The 17,586-nt window shown below is 40.0% G+C and overlaps 1 protein-coding gene across 3 annotated transcripts; it reads right to left on the bottom strand.

Moving 5' to 3' along the window:
* Positions 1 to 441: 441 nt before the first annotated feature.
* On the bottom strand, positions 442 to 10,580 carry RBM11 (RNA binding motif protein 11). Of its 3 annotated transcripts, none has more exons than XM_085318884.1 (5): positions 10,426 to 10,580; positions 5,977 to 6,139; positions 4,909 to 4,987; positions 3,667 to 3,760; positions 442 to 1,676 (listed from the first exon to the last, which is right to left on the bottom strand). In XM_085318884.1, the coding sequence occupies exons 1-5, from the start codon at positions 10,525 to 10,527 to the stop codon at positions 1,344 to 1,346; spliced, it is 771 nt and encodes a 256-aa protein (XP_085175010.1). In that variant the 5' UTR covers positions 10,528 to 10,580; the 3' UTR covers positions 442 to 1,343. The 3 variants fall into 3 exon arrangements, with proteins under 3 accessions (XP_085175010.1, XP_085175011.1, XP_085175012.1); XM_085318885.1 differs by having other exon boundaries at positions 442 to 1,607; XM_085318886.1 differs by having other exon boundaries at positions 442 to 1,562.
* Between the last annotated feature and the right edge of the window lie 7,006 nt (positions 10,581 to 17,586).

Here is a 17,586-nt window from a genome sequence, read left to right as displayed (position 1 = left end):
CTGTGACAAAATGGAAATTGTTGAAAGCTAGATGTTTTTCTATTTTGGATCTCATTTGGGCTTGTAAAACAAGCCATCAATTCATCACCTTATTCACAGTAAACTTGGATACTTTTTCTCAATACTGAATAATGATGAAGAGTGTTCCTTTCAAGCAAATCAGTTACAGACATGAAAAAATAGTTTATTAAGTCACAAAACCCAAATCCTTTTTTTCTGTGAGGTTCACTTTGGAGCCTATGTATAGTCTAAATAGTAGACCTAACTTTACATAATATTAAATATCTGAAAATGAAGTTTTTCACTTTTTTGTATAGTAGTATCATAAAAGTGTTTCACTGTACTTGGTCTTGTGTAATACGTCTGAACCTGTCCATAGGTGTTGATGGCAGCTGTGAATAATTAGAAGTTGTGAAAGATACAGAATAGGTCGTTTCACTATTTTCATTCAACACCATGTGAGTTTATTTTTTCTCTGCTAAACAGGTAGACAACTTTTCTTTTTAACAGGTAGTAGTAATTCACTTGACTCATGCCCTCATGCCACCAATTAGAACTCTAATGGAGATACTCCGTTAAGTTTTTCATCCATTTGTTACAAAAAACATTCAGTGTTCCCAAATAAGCACTAGAGAATAAATTTATAGAAAGATGCATATATTCAGATAGTTCTTCTTAGTATATATTGCAACTGGAAAATACACACATTCATTGAGTATTGATATATATGTAAGTCATGTAATTAGTGCAAGTGCCACTATTTTACCCACAATTTACTGCTGGGGGGAAAAAAAAAGCTCTAGTGAACATACAAGGTGATCCTTACTAAAGGTAACACCAGAGCTAAATCAGTAAACACTCTTATATTTGAGGGGAAAAAAAAATATATAGCTGTTCATGCTTTAGTGCCAAACACAACCCTGATATGATACTTGGAATTTCTGTCCTGCTTACTGCTTTGACTTTATCAACACCTCCAGACAATTATTACATCATTCACAATAATATATTCAAGATACATTCATTGGTGATGGAAGTGATACAAGTGCTTCATGAATGGTTGAAATTATACATTTTCATTAAATTTCTCTATTAGTGAAGTAACAGCTGTACGTGATTTGGGGGAAAAATAACTACTTTTGTCTTTTATTAGGAAAACTTCATCTTCTTAAATATGTTTCCTATACCTTAAATAGACTACAGTATCAACATACTTTATGCATAACACATTTCAAATATAAATATTGAAAATTCCTTTCTAAATAAAGTGCACGGATGAGAGACAATTTCTCTCAAAAAAAATCAAATGTAAATAAGAAAAGAATGAATCCAATTACACAGTATTAATGTCTTTTTTTCTTGGCTTTGCACTTCTTGTATTTTTGGTCACATTCTCTTTGTTTCTTTTTGTCATTCTCAATGCTACTGTCACTGTCACAACTTAGCTGTTCTCTCTTTCTTTTAGAGGTGCTTTCATCCTTCTGGTACACTTTGCAATTGCTTGAATGTGGCAGGGCCCACTCAGAAGAACTCTGTCCAGACTTAAAATTTGCAACTTGATTCTGAGAGGGAGGAATGGATAAATTTGAAGGCAGTGGTGAAGCCATCTGATTGAAAGGAAATTGTTGACTCACTGGACTGTGTACTGTATATTGCAGTGCTAAAAAATGGTTCATCTAAAGAAGTAAAAATCAAGTTGTTAATACTGTTCAAAGAAAGTTTTGAAGAGTTTAAATTTGCATGCATTACAGCTTCTGCAGTGAAAATACTGATAGCAAGTTATATAAAATAAACACAAAAGGTTTGTGAGTAGAGCTTATATATTTTATTAGATCAACTAGTATAGTTGGAAAAAGTAGACAAATCTTTCTTGGCAAAAGTGGAACAGAGAGACAATCTGATGCAAGATTAAACCAACATTTAATCTTTTTGCAACATAATCAAACATGGCATTTCTTTCATTTCTTCATTTGTGTATATTTTATAAACATTTGTGACTGCAGTGCATCTGCAATTTATTTTGATTGAACTAACTGTAAAGTAACCAGGCAGCAATGCATTCCAGCAAGCTATAGCAAATCTATAGATCCAAAGACTACAGCTGTTGGAACACCTTAGCGAGAGCCCAGCTCTTTGCTGCATTTCCTAAGGTATCTAGAAAGTCCCTCTCATATAAAAGTGCACACTTCAAATACAGCAATAGAATTACAACAGACAGAGAAGGAAGAATGACTTCCCACTGTCTAGCAGTAACTAGAAAATTATTGCAGAGCATGCCTCAGTATATCCTATGTGCAGACTCCTAAGTACTTGGCACTAAGTAAGTGCCTGTCCCACCCAAATAAAAGTATTAAAGGGATATGTATGTGTGGGAACATGTGAGAAGAGCTCATTCTACTTAAGCTTGTCTAGAGCAACAGGTCATCACTGGAGACTGCCTGCAGTACTGTTCCTCCAAGCAGGCAGGTGGTGGGATGGAGTTGTTTGCCTGCACTCATCTGCTGACAGTGTGATGTCTTGGTGCACTAGTCTGTTATTAAGAACTGTTACAACCAGTGAGCAAAGTGGCAGAGTTGGTATGCTCCCAGCCCTCTCAACCACAGTGGAAGGGACATGAAAGTTTGTGCAAGCATCAGCTCTACAGGGGACACAGCAAGGGAAGAGGACAGGCAGGCCAGCACCAGATCCATGCAACAGGGAATAGCCCCTCTCCATATTTGTCCTCGGACCGCAGCTAGCAAGAAAAACCCACCCAAAGTTCACCTCTTCTGTAGTTACAAGGTGTTGGATCATTCCTCAGTCAGACTACATGGCACCAATACTGCCCACAGTCTGCACCCTACAYTAGAAGACAGCTGGGTTTCTTCATTCCTACTGATCCACACTCATCAGATTKAGAAACTCCATGAATGTATTTGGTGAGTTGGATTTGTCCCATAGGTTCCCATCTGAAAAAAACTAGTCCAATTACCTTGTGAAATAGATCTCAGTAGAGAATAGGTAAGGAAGAATGGACCAGTAATGTCATACTCTGTTAGAGGGGAACTGGAATAACAGTTCTTACTATATATTGCAATAAAAGTAAATAATGCATGTGAGAACTGCAGAGGCATGAACATGCAGAGGCAAGGTTCAAGCCAGAAACCCTCAAATCATTGTTGCCCTGACTTGTTTCTATCATTGGTTGCGGTAGTGTGTTGTGGGAGTTTTCATTTGCTTTAACACAGATTCATGTTTCAGACTTCTTTTGGGCAAATCTGATTTGAGAAAGGAGAGTAAGAGGCTCCCTGACTGAACTCTTGTGTATGAAAAGGCTGTTGCTTGCATGGTTGTAATTCTGCTAGGTTAGCTTTTCTCAGCAAGAGGATATAGAACAAGAGACATTAAAGAGCTCCTCCTGTAGACTCTGGCAACCTTAAGCTATACTTTAAAGATATTCTATGACTTAAAGACATTCTTAAAATAACAAAATGTTTTGGTTTAATTAATCCCCTGTTATTATAGTACCCTTAAGTGATAAAAGAAACTGATCTAATAGAGTCAAAGTTAGCAGCCTAATAGACATTCTGAAGTATCAAATTAGCATTCTTACTTGCAGAAATGCAGAATATCTTCAACTTCATAAGCCCCCTCCATCCCCATTTATAACTTTTACCATAAACTCACCATCTTTTGAAAGACAGAGTATTCCTGAGGTAAATTATTGTTCACTGGGAAAGGAATAACAGGAAATGGAGGATTTCCAAGAGGCTCTTGATACCTAGGAAAAACAAGCAAATATACAAAGGGTAGACTTCCACCAAATACTGCTTACTGCAGTGCTGAAATTTAACTATTGGGATATAAGATGTATGTCCATGAGGAGAATTAAGATATTAACAGCTCAATTTCCATGAAAAAAAAATGTAGTAAAACAAGGAAAATACATCTTAAGACTCAATCAGTGTATAATATTTACATCTACWTAAGTTCAGAGACTCAGAAGTTTTCAATTTGACTGTTGGAGTTTAGCTTTTGTGGAGAGTTTTGTCACATTTCTAAATAAAAGTGTTTATTTTGAAATGTTGAAAACTACTGAAACTAGGGTGTTTGTAATTCCTTTGACAGTTTTTGCTTGTGACTCCATGTGTGTGACAGCTGCAATATAATTTGTTGAATATAAACTCTATAAAGTTTTAACAGCTTATCTCCATTGTCAGATTTTTATCGCTAAGAACTATCAATCGTGCTAGTACAAATACCATACTAGCAAGTACGGTATTTGCTAGTACAAATACCGTACTTGAATAATTTTTCAGGTTTCTGTATCTTCAGAAGTAAATGAAGACTGGAAAGCTGAAGCAGCTTGAACTTTTGGCAAGCCAAACAACCAAACATTAACTAGTTGACAGCTAGTTATAAGCTGTCAATAGGATGCAGTCAAATTGTGCTATACCTGTTTTTTTATGAAGAGTCTACAGATTGATCTTATGTTGCAAATTTAAAATGTAACATATTAAATTCCAAAAGAATCCTTTGTGACAATATAGTGGAGTCATTAAAGATCTGGCATAACATCAGAAGCAAATCAATGTTCCTTAAAACAGAGGCACAACAGTGTATTAAACGTGTGTGTTTCAGTCAAAAAAGAATGTCACATGAATGTGATAAAATCTGGTGCGTTAAAAATATTTCCTCTTAAAATATTTGAAGAGGACTCTGATATCTTGTTACAGTCTATTTTTCCTCTGTTAAGACCTTGTTCTGTTCCTATAAGCAATATCAGAAAGGATTTTTCTTATTTTGTAAGTGATATTTCTGAAGGATATTGCTGATCTTCGTAACACTCCACCTTATTCTACGACATCAACTGACTTAATGAGATTAAAAACAACTCATACAATTAAAGCTCGCTTGTGAATTTGTTACCTATATGAAGGTGAATATATGTCAACATAGTTCTCAAAACCGTGTGCAGGGCTGTTTAGTTCTGAAGAGTGTGAACTCCCTGTAAATAAGATAAGAGCATAATGACTATTCAATTACGACTATTTGATTAATCAGTTAAAAACACAGGAACTGTTCTGTCATCTATGGTGGGCTAGCATACTAAAGTAGTTGTAAAGGCAAGGTGCTATATTATGACAGGTAAAATATATCATAATTTTACTGCATGAAAATGTTCATTTATCATTTATTCAAACCCATTTACAGAAGCATAACTCAGGGCTGTTGAAATAATGGAAAACAGAATCATTCTTACTCATTTGCAGACATTTGCTTCTCTCATAGGCRATGCTTCTGATTTTAGGAACTTCAGCCATTTTACTTGAAAGCAGAAAATACTCTATACAGCCTTCTAAGGAAGGAGTAGCCCAGGATGCAGAGTGAACATCAGAGCTCAATGTTCAGGCAGTAAACACTGCCTTGATCATTAATTTTATAGAAAGTTTATTTTTATAGACAGAAAATGAAGAATCTGATTGTATTCTCACTGCAGTCCCTTACACTTAAAACAAAAGCTCTGCTAACTCTATGGCCTTAGTATAAAACCTATCATCAAACAGCTTGAAAGTAGCTAGACAATTTGTTAATCAAGTGCTCTAGTCAGACTGCAAATTAGTCACATCCTGATTTCTAAATGTAAAATGAAAAACATGAAAATGAAAAACATGTAACATGAAAAACTGCTATGCCAGAGTTGTTGTAAATGCCTTCCATACTGTGTTGTCTGAGCTGGCTTAGAAATTATGTTGTTCTAAACCAACCTATTTTTTCTTTCCAAATAAACAAAAATACAAAGGTTGAATCCTTCTCTATACAAAAGCCATGAAAAGTTACTCTTCTTAAAAAGAATGGACTGTAATTTGCTCAACTATAAATTATCATCTTTCTAAAAGCCTTTAGGATATAAAAATCCCACAATATTTTTATAAATAACTAGAAACTAATTTTAGCAACTACTTAGGCAAACTTAGTTATTGAGACTAAACCTACCAAGCCGATACTGTACTTTGATTGGTCTTCCATACAAACGGATTCCATTCAGCAAAGCTATTGCATAAGGCACTGATTCTGTATGCTTAAAGCAGACAAATCCAAAAGATTTAGGTTTTCCTTCTTTGTCCTTACAAATGGTCACTTTGGTTAATGGTCCAGCCTGAAAGAAAATTGTGTTATTTTTTCATAGAACTTAACAGAGTGGCTTTTCATTCTCTGAATATGTATTTCATAATGAGGTATATTCTGCTGTAGTCAGAAATGGCACAACTCTCTCAGTGTAAGATTCTCTGCTTAATTTTGAAAATGTATCTCCACACTCACCGACCTCTAATTCTAAGCACCTCTGCAGACAATAAAAGGGAACCAAACATCACTCTGTGGGTGATCTTTAGTATTCTCTCTTATAATTATATCCTCTTATCAACATTCAAATTATTTCTCGATTATTTTTAAATGATAATTATGATAGCTGCAAAGGGGAAGAGTAAGTTACCATTTCTTTGTAGCAAAGGCTATCAGCCTAATATAACTCAGCAAATTGATAATACCACTGTCTAAGAGTGGCCTACTCCATTAATATGCTTGCTTTACACTTGCTTAAATTTCTAAAATAGGCAGTATCAAGACTGTAGGAAGAACAAACCAGAATACAGAGTATTACAGAACCAACACAAAACAAACAAGTTTTCTGCTAAGTGCTACCTAACCCTCAGCACAAATACATGGCAAGGAATCAAAAGACCTTTGATTTATCTCATCAAAGACAATATATTCTTCATGATGGAAAAAAAAAGAAAAAAAAGAAGAAGAAGAGAAAACTAAGGCTAAAATATCTTCATTGAAAAAAGGTTCCATCTCTACCAAGCTGCACCATTTTAATTCTGGTTTAGTATATTTAGAAGAACAAAATTAAAGCAGTGATATTCCATAAATGTTAGCTCCATTTTCTAAGAAATTATCATTTTCATAACAGATGTTGAAGAYGATAAAAACCTCTTTAGCCTGGGGAAGAGAAGCCTGAGGGGGGATCCTATCAATGTATATAAGTACCTGAAGGGAGGGTGTCAAGGGGACGGGGACAAACTCTTTTCAGTTGTCCCATGTGAAAGGACAATAGGTAATGGACACAAACGGAAACACCGTAAGTTCTGCCTGACCGTGAGGGGGAATTTCTTCACTGTGAGAGTGACGGAGCACTGGAACAGGTTGCCCAGAGAGGTTGTGGAGTCTCCTTCTCTGGAGATCTTCAAGGCCCCCCTGGATGCAACACTGTCTACCATGCTCTAGGTGACCCTGTTGAGCAGGGAGGKTGGACTAGATGATCTCCAGAGGTCCCTTCCAACCTTACTGATTCTATGATGCCTCTTTCTTTATAAAGACTGAATATTAAGTCACAGTTTCTTAAAAAGAAAAAAAAACACATCTGTAAGGCTGATTTAGCAGAGTGGAAAAGAGAGGACCAGAGGAAGTCTCCTCCTGGTCAGGAGGTTTTAAGATATGTTATATTTAGGAGGACATAGTATGTCACCTCATTGCTGACCTGGGTCAGCAATGTAAGTTAGAAAGTAATCCCCCAAATACAGTAACAGAATTACTGAATGTTTAAATGACTGATAAGAGTACCTATAGTTGTGAAGCCATGGTTTGGTTTAAGCCAAACAAAATAATTTAACTTATGGTAACAGCTTTACCGCAATTAAAGTGYGCATAAACAGTCAGTTTCAAAATAAATACACACCATATGTTCAGATGAAGAACTTAAGGCATGGAGAAGAAAGTAATTTACTTTATTATTCTGCGTTTTTGATGATTATTGTCAAACAACAAAGCCACAGTTTGTGTGCTATAAGCATTAAGAGTGATGATGCGGAGCTGTCTTCTTCCAAGTCATTAGACTGAAGATAATGAAGATCTTTATCTGTGATAATAACATCTGATAGCAACACATTTTTCCAGCTGTGTATAAACTACTCCTAATTTAAATAGGATGTTTCTTTCTCAAAAACAAGCAACATCTCCTAGCTTCTGCCCTGCCCCTTCCAAGGGAAACTAAGGGAATAATATAGACAGACACTAAGGATTGAAAACAGTGTACATTTTTATTATCAATGCAGAAGGATGATCGGGCTATACAGTAGTGCATAATACCTAGGTATTCCCGTGCAAGAAATCTTCAAAACACTGATCTTGTCTTTCCCTGTAATCTTGAAGTTTGTTGTTTTGCCCTTTTTAAAAAAATTTATTTTTTCTTTAGTTGACTCTTTAACGTATTTTTGTGTTCTGCATTACTCTGCAATTTTTCTAAAAATAACATACCTAGTCTTCTGATTATTATTTGCCTAGTGAAGAAGATCTAGTCTTCATGAACTAGAAGCAACAGTCACATGCTTTGCAGATCAGTCTTTTAAGTATGTAGTCTTCCTATTCATAAACAAAAATATTAATAATTTAGAAGTAATAATCATAAATATTTTCTGTTCGTTTGATAGGGGGGAAACTAGAGCTCAGGAGTACATTTTAAGGCTAGAATGTACTAGGAAGATTGAACTGTATATTCTCCAAGAAAGGACAACACTGCAGACAGAAGCACATGCTGTTGCAGCAAAAATCAGAAATGTGAGTGAGAAGAAAGTGAGATGAAGAGGAAGCTAAGTAGGTGTTACTGGGATGACCTAAAGATAAAAGTAAGCAGTTAGAAGAACTGAAGCAGATATGCAGAACAGTCATGCAAAATTGCATTCTAAGAGTATCTGCCTATTTTTATCACTTTTGTGCCAAGATTTGTATAGTATTAATCATGTCTCTGGTAAAACAAGCTACCTTATTTCTTATAATTAAATAACAATACTGTTTAATATTGGAAACGGGTAGGAGTGATGCATGGAAAACAATCAAACAAAAAAAAAAMCTGTTTCTTAGATAATTCTAGGGAAAAGTTAAAACCGAGGCTTGGAAGAGATGGGAACAGCCGAAAACCAAAAGGCTAGACTAGACCAAACAAAAAGGCCTTTTGATGTAAAGGGACTAGCGTGCTGCAATCTTCGAATAGAACTGGTTAACAGAAAAAGTTCTGAAGTTCTGATTAGCAAATGAAGAGAACAAATTATTCTGCCCATGTTTTTTTTTTTTTTTTTTTTTTTTTTTTTTTTTTCATATAATATGCCAGAAGGAAGCAAGCTTCATTCTGAGATCATAGAAACTTTGTGTAAGCAAATCTATCACTGTGCTATTGGCTGAACTGTCCAGTGAGAGACTGAGAACTTTAAGCTTGAGATAGATTGTCAAAAGTCACCAAAAGTAAGGTTTTCCTGATATTTGTTTTCTTTTACTCCTGGCCTGATCAAGTCAATCTATCTGAAATTTGATGTTAGCGCAACTGATATAATATTCCCTTCTCTGAATTTTCATCTGCTCTTCTGCTTGTACTTTCAGGTTAATAAGCCTGGCTCAGTCAAACACAGGTTCTGTAAGTGTCAGAGATCAAAACTAAAACCAAGTTAGTATCTTAACATAGCAAATTTCTCAATATTAAAAGAGTTTAAGAGGATTTTTTTTTAATGACTGAATGTATAAACAGCATAGAAAACATTTTCTTTGCTGTTTTCTTTCCTCCTTGGTTTAATTTCCAAATGAACAGTTTAAGTTAAACAACTTGCAAAATAGCTCTGGCTATTTAATATAGTCCTTCTACCCCCATAAAAAGACAAGTGATTCAATGTTTATTATCTTCTCAAGTATCAAAACATAAAAAAACTGTAAAAGTCATTTAGTACTGAGTCCTACCTGCAAATCATTCCTATTTCTTGACTCATTCTCTTAGCAGTTTCATCCTTGCTCATTTTCAGTACTTTTGCTTACATTTTTCTAATTCAAAATCTTTCATAGTAACAAAAGAAAGTGTAGAAAGATTTTTCACAGGGATTTTTAAAATGCCTTTCAACTATCTAGTTACCCAAATAACTTTGTTGCATCGAAATTTACCCAGCAGAGAAAGGGAAAACCCAGGGGAAAATGAGAAAGGAAATAGGGGACAGTGGGACAGTTCAGCTAAGCAGCACGTCAAGCACTGCGAGGCTGCAGAAAATGGTAACGACTATCGAAAACAAGCAAAACTCTCGTGTCTGCAGGCCCTCCAAAACCTCCCGGCCCCAGGCGCTTGCCGATGAGATGACCGCTCTGGGCAGCCTTCCCCCTCTCCCGCCGTCTCTGAGCCTCGCGGTGCGCCGGTTGCAGGGCCCACAGGCCCCGCCGCGCCCCRGCAGCTCCGGCTCGGCCTGCGGGCAGCTGTACACACCGTTATCGCCGCCACCGCGGCGCGGCAGCCCGCTCCCGGTGGAGCTACCRGGCCGCGCTGCCACGGGGAGGGGAGAGGGAGGCGGCGGCTAACGGCCAAGGCCGTCCGTTACGGAGAGGCGCGTGGCTCGGCCCCGCCCCGCCCTCCACCTGCAGGAAGAGCTCGTAGAGGATCTCCTCGCGCACGCGGCTCTCCAGATTGCCCACGAACAGGGTCCGATCCGCCTCGCCGGCCCGCCCCGCCGAGGACATGGCGGCGCCCGAGCGGGCGAGAGGCGCGGGGGAAGCGCCGCCGCCGCGGCCGTAAAGCGCCGCGCGACGCGGGCGCGTTGCTGGGAGACGGGCGCCGGTGTCCTAGCAACACGCGGGCGCGGCGCGCAGGCCGGCCGCCGCCTCGCCGTGCGAGATCCTGCTGTAACCGCGGGCAAGGCCGAAAATTCAGCTTCGGTGGTATTTTGAGAGACGCTAAACACGCAGGCCGTTGATGTCAGGCACGGCGGTCGTTTTGCGGTGCCACTGTTCTGTAAGGAACGCTTACATTTTAAGCTTCTTTCTTTCTTTTTTTTTTTTCCTTTTTTTCCTCTTTTGAGTTTCCCTGTTGACAATTTTCAGGTCTATCAGTGGAAGTGTGGATCATACAGAAACGCGAAATCTTGAAGATCACTGGGATAGTTTCTTCCCTGTCTGTGTGCAAAGTGTGAATGAGCACAGAAGAAAAACTAAGACACCATATGAATATAAACCATTTAAAGCTCAGTTCTTGCCATCTTGTGGGATAAGTGGATACTGCAGCTGCTGTAGTAGGACTGGCAGTGACAAATGCTTCAAAATCCTCTATTGTGCTAAGTATTATAGTCATCAATATGATAAAGCATTTTGGTAGTTACTAATAAAATGCAAGTGTGAAGTGTTGGCTATTTTGCCTTTCTCAATATTTTAAAAAGAACTGGSGCATGAATGCTATCTCTGAAGTTGAAATTACACCTGCATTCTAACCCACTGTTTCATGGTCATTTGGATCACCTATCAAACATGCACATTCAATACATATTTTTAAAGTTTTACGTTGCAAAGAGGCACATTTCTAGAAGTCATCTTGATAACAGCAATGTAAAATATTTTTCAAATAAATTACTGGTTTTCTTAAACATAAGTAGTGTGCTCTGCCTCTATGTCCATTATTTCTAAATGGAGGCTTTGTTAACGATTTTTTGAGTATCAGCTAAACACTAGTGTTTAACTGCATCTTTTTCTTATGTTTGTACATAAGAAGGGATTATCAATTTACATGAGTTACGAGCTTCAGTTAAACATGCTGTGTTGCTAAAATTGAGCTTGCTTCAATCTTGCCTAAAAGGAAGCAGCACTCAGAGGTTGGTGGTTACGGGCAGTCAGTGTTTGTTCTGAAAAGGGGATATAACTTGATTCATAAGAGAAATGAAAATTCTTAAGAGAAGGGGATTTTCTAAGATTAGGAAATTTTTAGAGGTAGAGAGAAGAAGGTAGAAGAGTAAATACCACATTTACATATGACTATGGATCAGGATATCAAGAACAAGAGTCTTGCGTAAGCATTTGGTCTTATCTTTGAAAACCATGCAAGAATTCTGAAATCACAGAATCACACAGATTCACCAAATGGTTGAGGTTGGAAGGGACCTCTGGAGATCATCGAGTCCAAACCCCTTACTCAAGCAGGGTCATCTGAAGCACATTCCACAGGATTGCATCCAAATGGGTTTTGAATATCTCCAGTGAAGGAGACTCCACTGTCTCACTGGGCAACCTGCTCCAGTGCTAAATGCAAATGTGAAGAGTTGGCCACTTTACCTTTCTCAATATAAAATCCTTTTAGCTACCTTTGTTATCAGAACCTTTTTGGAGGTGAACTGAAGTGCAAGAGTGACATTTTGTTAACAGTAAATCATAGTAAACTTTACTTATCTTTACAGTGTAATCAAATTAAGTCTTTTTTTTTATTTGAATATTTGGCCATTCCTGCTTTTTTTTTTCCCCATAACTGATGGACTATGGGTTCTCCCAGAAGAGTCATGGTTCATTTATGGCATATTATTCTTATGGCTCTGAGCAGTATAGGACACAGAGTACTTAAGAGGCAGTGCAGTGATCCTCCACTGGTTTGCACAAACCACTTTAGGACAAACCACTGGTAACTTGATTTTCAGCATGATACTGGTACATTCCTGTGAGAACAGCAGTAGACAGAACAATCTTATCATACAGCAGAGAGGAACAGGCAGTACCTGAGCTTTCAGGGTCTTGCATTTGTTTGTGACAGTAGTACCTGAAATTGAAAGCCACTGTGATGGATTTGCCTGACAGTGGGATGTCAGTAGAAACCATAGTGTAAACATTAACAACAGTCAAGATTAATGAATTTCCAACTGGCATAAGTGCTTTTTTTGTTAAGCAGAGCAAAATTCCTTTGTCATAGGGCAGAGTAGTGAGTATTAAGCATTAGCTCAACAAGCTGATTAATTGTGAAAAAAATTCTAGACATTTATTTAGGAGTGGAATCCTTTCCTGAATGTAGTTTCAGTGGGCTTTAAAACAGGTTTGTTTCATAAGTTATATCAACATGGGTGGCATAGTACTTTACATGTGAGATGGGCTTGTTGGTTTTCGGTTCGTTAAATTCTATAAGGAACAGTTCTATAAGTTCTATATTTTTCTACTTATGTGTAAAAGAACAATCAGCATGTATTAGCATTAGATATATGTACAGGTACATATATAAGATTTTCTTCTAATATCAAGTAATTGGCCCATAGATAAGTGTGGTAAGTGTTTTGATAGAACTCATTACTGGTTCCAGTACCAAGCATTTTCAGTAGTGTTGAGTTCTCCATCCTTTAACTTGTAAAGCCTGCATACTGAGGCTGCCTAAATGATGATTGCTTGRGTGCGCTAAGTTTTCATTTGATGTAACAGTAATCTTTATTAAAAATTGCAGGAAAAATAGAAAAGTTGACCTATGTTGTTACTTGTTCTAAGAAATATTTTACATCAATATGGCTCTGCTTTCATAACAATATTTGCACATAGAGTCAAAGATTTGAGATAAAGAGGGATTGCAAAGAAATAACAAGTGTTGCCTTAATGAACTTTAATGAGAACAGTACATCGTAATATCATTTAATGAGAACAATACATCATAACATCATTTAATGAGAACAGTACATCATAATATCATAGAAGAAGGCTGGAAACTGGTCACTTCTCATTAGAGGAGAAAGGCTCTTACTCCTCCTGAAGACTTGCAGTTGAGAAACAGGTTTAGAGCCCTCCTGGCTGCAGAGGAGCTGGGCGTATCTTCAAGAGAAGCAACGGGGCTGACAGACTCTCTGCCATGTGGGGACACTGGGAAGAAGCGGCAAGTGGTTGTTGTGGGTGACTCTCTGCTGCAAGGGACAGAGGCACCTATCTGCCAACCTGACCTCTTGTTTAGAGAGGTTTGTTGCCTGCCAGGGACTCGAATATGAGATATCGTGGAAAGACTGCTAAAGCTTGTTCATGTGTTGGATTATTACCCTCTGCTGCTCTTCCATATGGGCAGTAATGATACCAAGGGCAAATTGGAAGCCATCAAACAGGACTTCAGAGCTCTGGGGATGATGGTCAAGGGTCTGGGAGCCCRGGTCATTTTCTCCTCAATACTGCCATTGATGGGGAAGGATGGGAGGAGGAGTAGACAAATTTTCCAAGTTAACAACTGGCTGCATCGCTGGTGTTGGCAGCAGAGTTTTGGTTTCTACGACCACRGGACCCTGTCTGAAGATAGACAACTGATGSGGAGAGATGGGATAGACCTCACTAAGTGGGGCATGCATGTGTTTGCCAGCAGGTTGGCCAGCCTGGTAAGGAGGGCTTTAAACTAGGAGTGATAGGGGGAGGGGAGAGTTATAGACAGGGTAGTGAGCAAAACACAGCTCAATCGGGCGGCCTCCAAAGGGTGCATGCAGCCAGGAAAGCATGTACAGGACATGACAATGGGGTATCCTCTTGCATCCCTMCTGGGAAACCTGCATGCTCTATTACCTCTCTGAAATRCCTGTACAATGCACACACATGGAGAATAAACAGGGAGAATAAGACATCTGTATGCGGTCACTGGGCTATGATCTCATTGCAGTTACAGAGACATGATGGGATAGCTTGCATGACTGGAAGGCTGTCATGGATGGCTATGTGCTGTTTAGGAAAGACAAGCCAGGAAGGCGAGGTAGTGGGGAGTTGCCCTTCATGTGAGAGAGCAACTGGAGTGTATCAAACTCTTCCTAGGGGCGGATGAAGAGTGAGTCGAGAGCTTATSGGTAAGGATTAAAGGGCAGGCTAACATGGGGGACACTCTTGTGGGTGTTTACTACAGTCCACCTGATCAGGAAGAGGAAGTCAATGAGGCCTTCTATAGACAGCTGGAAGTGGCCTTACGATCACAGGCCCTGGTTCTCGTGGGGGCATTCAGCCACCCTGATATCTGCTGGAAAGACAACACAGCTAGACACAAACAGTGCAGGAGGCTCCTACAGAGGATTGATGATAACTGTTTGACACAGGCAGTTGAGCCAACGAGGAGAGGTGTCCTGCTGAACCTTGYAGTAACCAGTAAAGAGGGACTGGTTGGAGATGTGAAGGTGGGGGGCTGTCTTGGCTGCAGTGACCRTGAGGTGGTGGAGTTCAGGATCCTCYGTGGAAGAAGCAAGGCCATAAATAGGATCACAACCCTGGACWTCAGGAGAGCAATCTTTGGCCTCTTCAGGGACCTACTTGGAGGAATCCCATGGGTTAGGGCCCTAGAATGAAGGGGAGTCCAAGAGAGCTGGTTAATATTCAAGCATCACTTCCTCCAACCTCAAGATCAGTGCATCCCTATGAATAAGAAGTCCAGCTAAGGGGCAGGAGACCTGCATGGATGATCAAGGAGCTCCTGGCAAAACTCAGACAGAAGAAGAAGGTACACAGATTCTGGAAAAAGGGRCAGGCTACTTGGGAGGAATATAAGAATGTTGTCAGAGTATGCAAAGATGTGATGAGGAAGGCTTAGGCCCATTTGGAATTAAATCTGGCAAGYGATGTCAAGGACAACAAGAARGGATTCTTCAAATACATCAGTAGCAAAAGGAAGACCRGGGAAAATGTGGGCCCGCTGCTGAGTGGGGTGGGTGCCCTGGTGATGAAGGATCCAGAGAAGGCAGAGTTACTGAATGCCGCCTTTGCTTCAGTCTTTACTGTGAAGGCCAGCCCCCAGGAAACCCAGACCCTGGATATAAGGAAGTCTGAAGAGAGGAGGACTTTCCTTTGGTTGAGGAGGATTGGGTCAGAGATCTTTTAGGCAAACATAACRTCCACAAATCCATGGGCTTTGATGGGATGCACCCAYGAGTACTGAGGGAGCTGATGGATGTTACTGCTAGGCCRCTCTCCATCATCTTAGAGAGGTCATTGGAGAACAGGAGAGGTACCTGAGGACTGGAAGGAAGCCAGTGTCACTCCAGTCTTCCAAAAGGGCAAGAAAGAGGACYCAGGCAACTACAGGCCACTCAGCCTCAGCTACATCCCTCGATGTCATCTCTAAGAATGTGGAGGAAAAGAAGGTGATCAGGAGTAGTCAGCCTGGATTCTTCAAGGGGAAATCATGCTAAATGAACCTGATAGCCTTCTATGACGGAATGACAGGCTAGGCAGATGACGGGAGAGCAGTGGATGTTGTCTAGCTTGACTTCGCAAGGTTTTCAACACTAACATCCTCATAGGCAGGCTCAGGAAGTGTGGATTAGGTGAGTGGACAGTGAGGTGGATTGAGAACTATACAGAGCTCAGAGGTTGCCATCAGTGGCACAGAGTCAAGTTGGAGGCCTTGCGGTGTCCCCCAGAGGTCAGTACTGGGTCTCATCTTGTTCAACTTGTTCATCAATGAATAAGGGGAGAGATGAAGGGACAGTGTGTCCTCAGCAAGCTTGGATGACACCAAACTGGGAGGAGTGGCTGATACACTCGAGGGCTGTGCTGCCATTCAGAGAGACCTGGACAGGCTGGAGAGTTGGGCAGAGAGGAACCTCATGAGGTTCAACAAGGGCAAGTGCTGGGTCCTGGAGGAATAACCCCATGCACCAGGACACGTTCGAGGTTGACCTTTTRGAAAGCAGTTYTGCAGAGAAGGACCTGGAAATTCTGGTGGACGAGAAACCAACCATGAGCCAGCAATGTACCCTTGTGGTCGAGAAGGCCAATGGTATCCTGAATGGGGTGCATTAGGAAGARCATTGTCAGAAGGTCAAGGGAGGTGATCCTCCCTCTCTGCTCRGCTCTGGTGAGATCACAGCTGGAGTAGTGWCCATTTCTGGGCTCCCSAGAGACATGGAACTGCTGGARAAAGTCCAGTGTAAGGCTATSAAGATGATTAGAGGACTGGAGCATCTCTCTTATGAGGAATGGCTGCGAGAACTGGGCCTGTTTAGCCTGGAGAAGAGAAGGATCTTATGGGGATCTTATCAATGTGTACAAGTACCTGAAGGGAGGGTGTCAAGGGGATGGGGACAAACTCTTTTCAGTTGTCCCATGTGAAAGGACAAGAGGCAATGGGCAGAAATTRAAGTATAAGAAGATCTGCCTGAAYGGGAGGGTGAATTTCTTCACTGTGAGAGTGACAGAACACTSGAACAGGTTGCCCAGAGAGGTTGTGGAGTCTCCTTCTCTGCAGATCTTCAAGGCCCACCTGGAAGTGATCCTGTGCAATGTGCTCTAGGTGACGCTGGTTGAACAGAGGGGTTGGACTAGATGATCTTCAGAGGTGCCTTCCAACCTCAACCATTCTGTGATTCTATGAGAACAGGATGACAAATTTGAGAAATAGAAAACAACAAAAAAAGAAAACTCGCTCTTTAAGCTGAGTCCTTGTTCATGTGAGTACTCGCACTGCATTGTCTTCTCATTGTTACAGAATTCAAAGGGGAAAAGACTTTAAAGAGACTTTCTAAAGGTTATCAGCTGCAGAAACATCCGTTGCACAGCTTTGTTGAGCTGTCCAGGAACACAAAGCTAGCTGTGGAGACTGATCACTTAGAACTAAATAATGAAAAACTCCTGTTACTGATTATGGAAGGAAAAGAAGGAAACTCAGATCATACCTATAGAAACACGTTAAAGATCCACCATCTAGAAAACATTTCTGAGATGCTTCTGCATCATAGCTGAGTGGTTCTGGTATCTTCCCCCCACACACAATGGAAATAATTGGGCCTATATTTACCTACATGTATAGGTAAACCGAACATTGAGGCTTCTAACTGG

This window comes from Rhea americana, unplaced genomic scaffold, assembly GCF_003343005.1.
Source record: "Rhea americana isolate MKP2758 unplaced genomic scaffold, rheAme1 scaffold_56, whole genome shotgun sequence".
Classification (NCBI taxonomy): Eukaryota; Metazoa; Chordata; class Aves; order Rheiformes; family Rheidae; genus Rhea; species Rhea americana.
Note: the sequence above shows the minus strand (reverse complement) of the source record. Positions and strands in the feature narration are given on the sequence as shown.

What these genes read in the sequence shown, in the direction of transcription:
- RBM11 (XM_085318884.1), bottom strand. Translation starts at nt 10,527, where the DNA reads ATGTCCTCGGCGGGGCGGGCCGGCGAGGCGGATCGGACCCTGTTCGTG. An exon ending in TCTACGAGCTCTTCCTGCAG is followed by an intron (nt 6,140 to 10,425) that starts GTGGAGGGCGGG and finishes ATTTTCTTTCAG; the next exon opens with GCTGGACCATTAACCAAAGT. An exon ending in CAAAGTACAGTATCGGCTTG is followed by an intron (nt 4,988 to 5,976) that starts GTAGGTTTAGTC and finishes TCTTATTTACAG; the next exon opens with GGAGTTCACACTCTTCAGAA.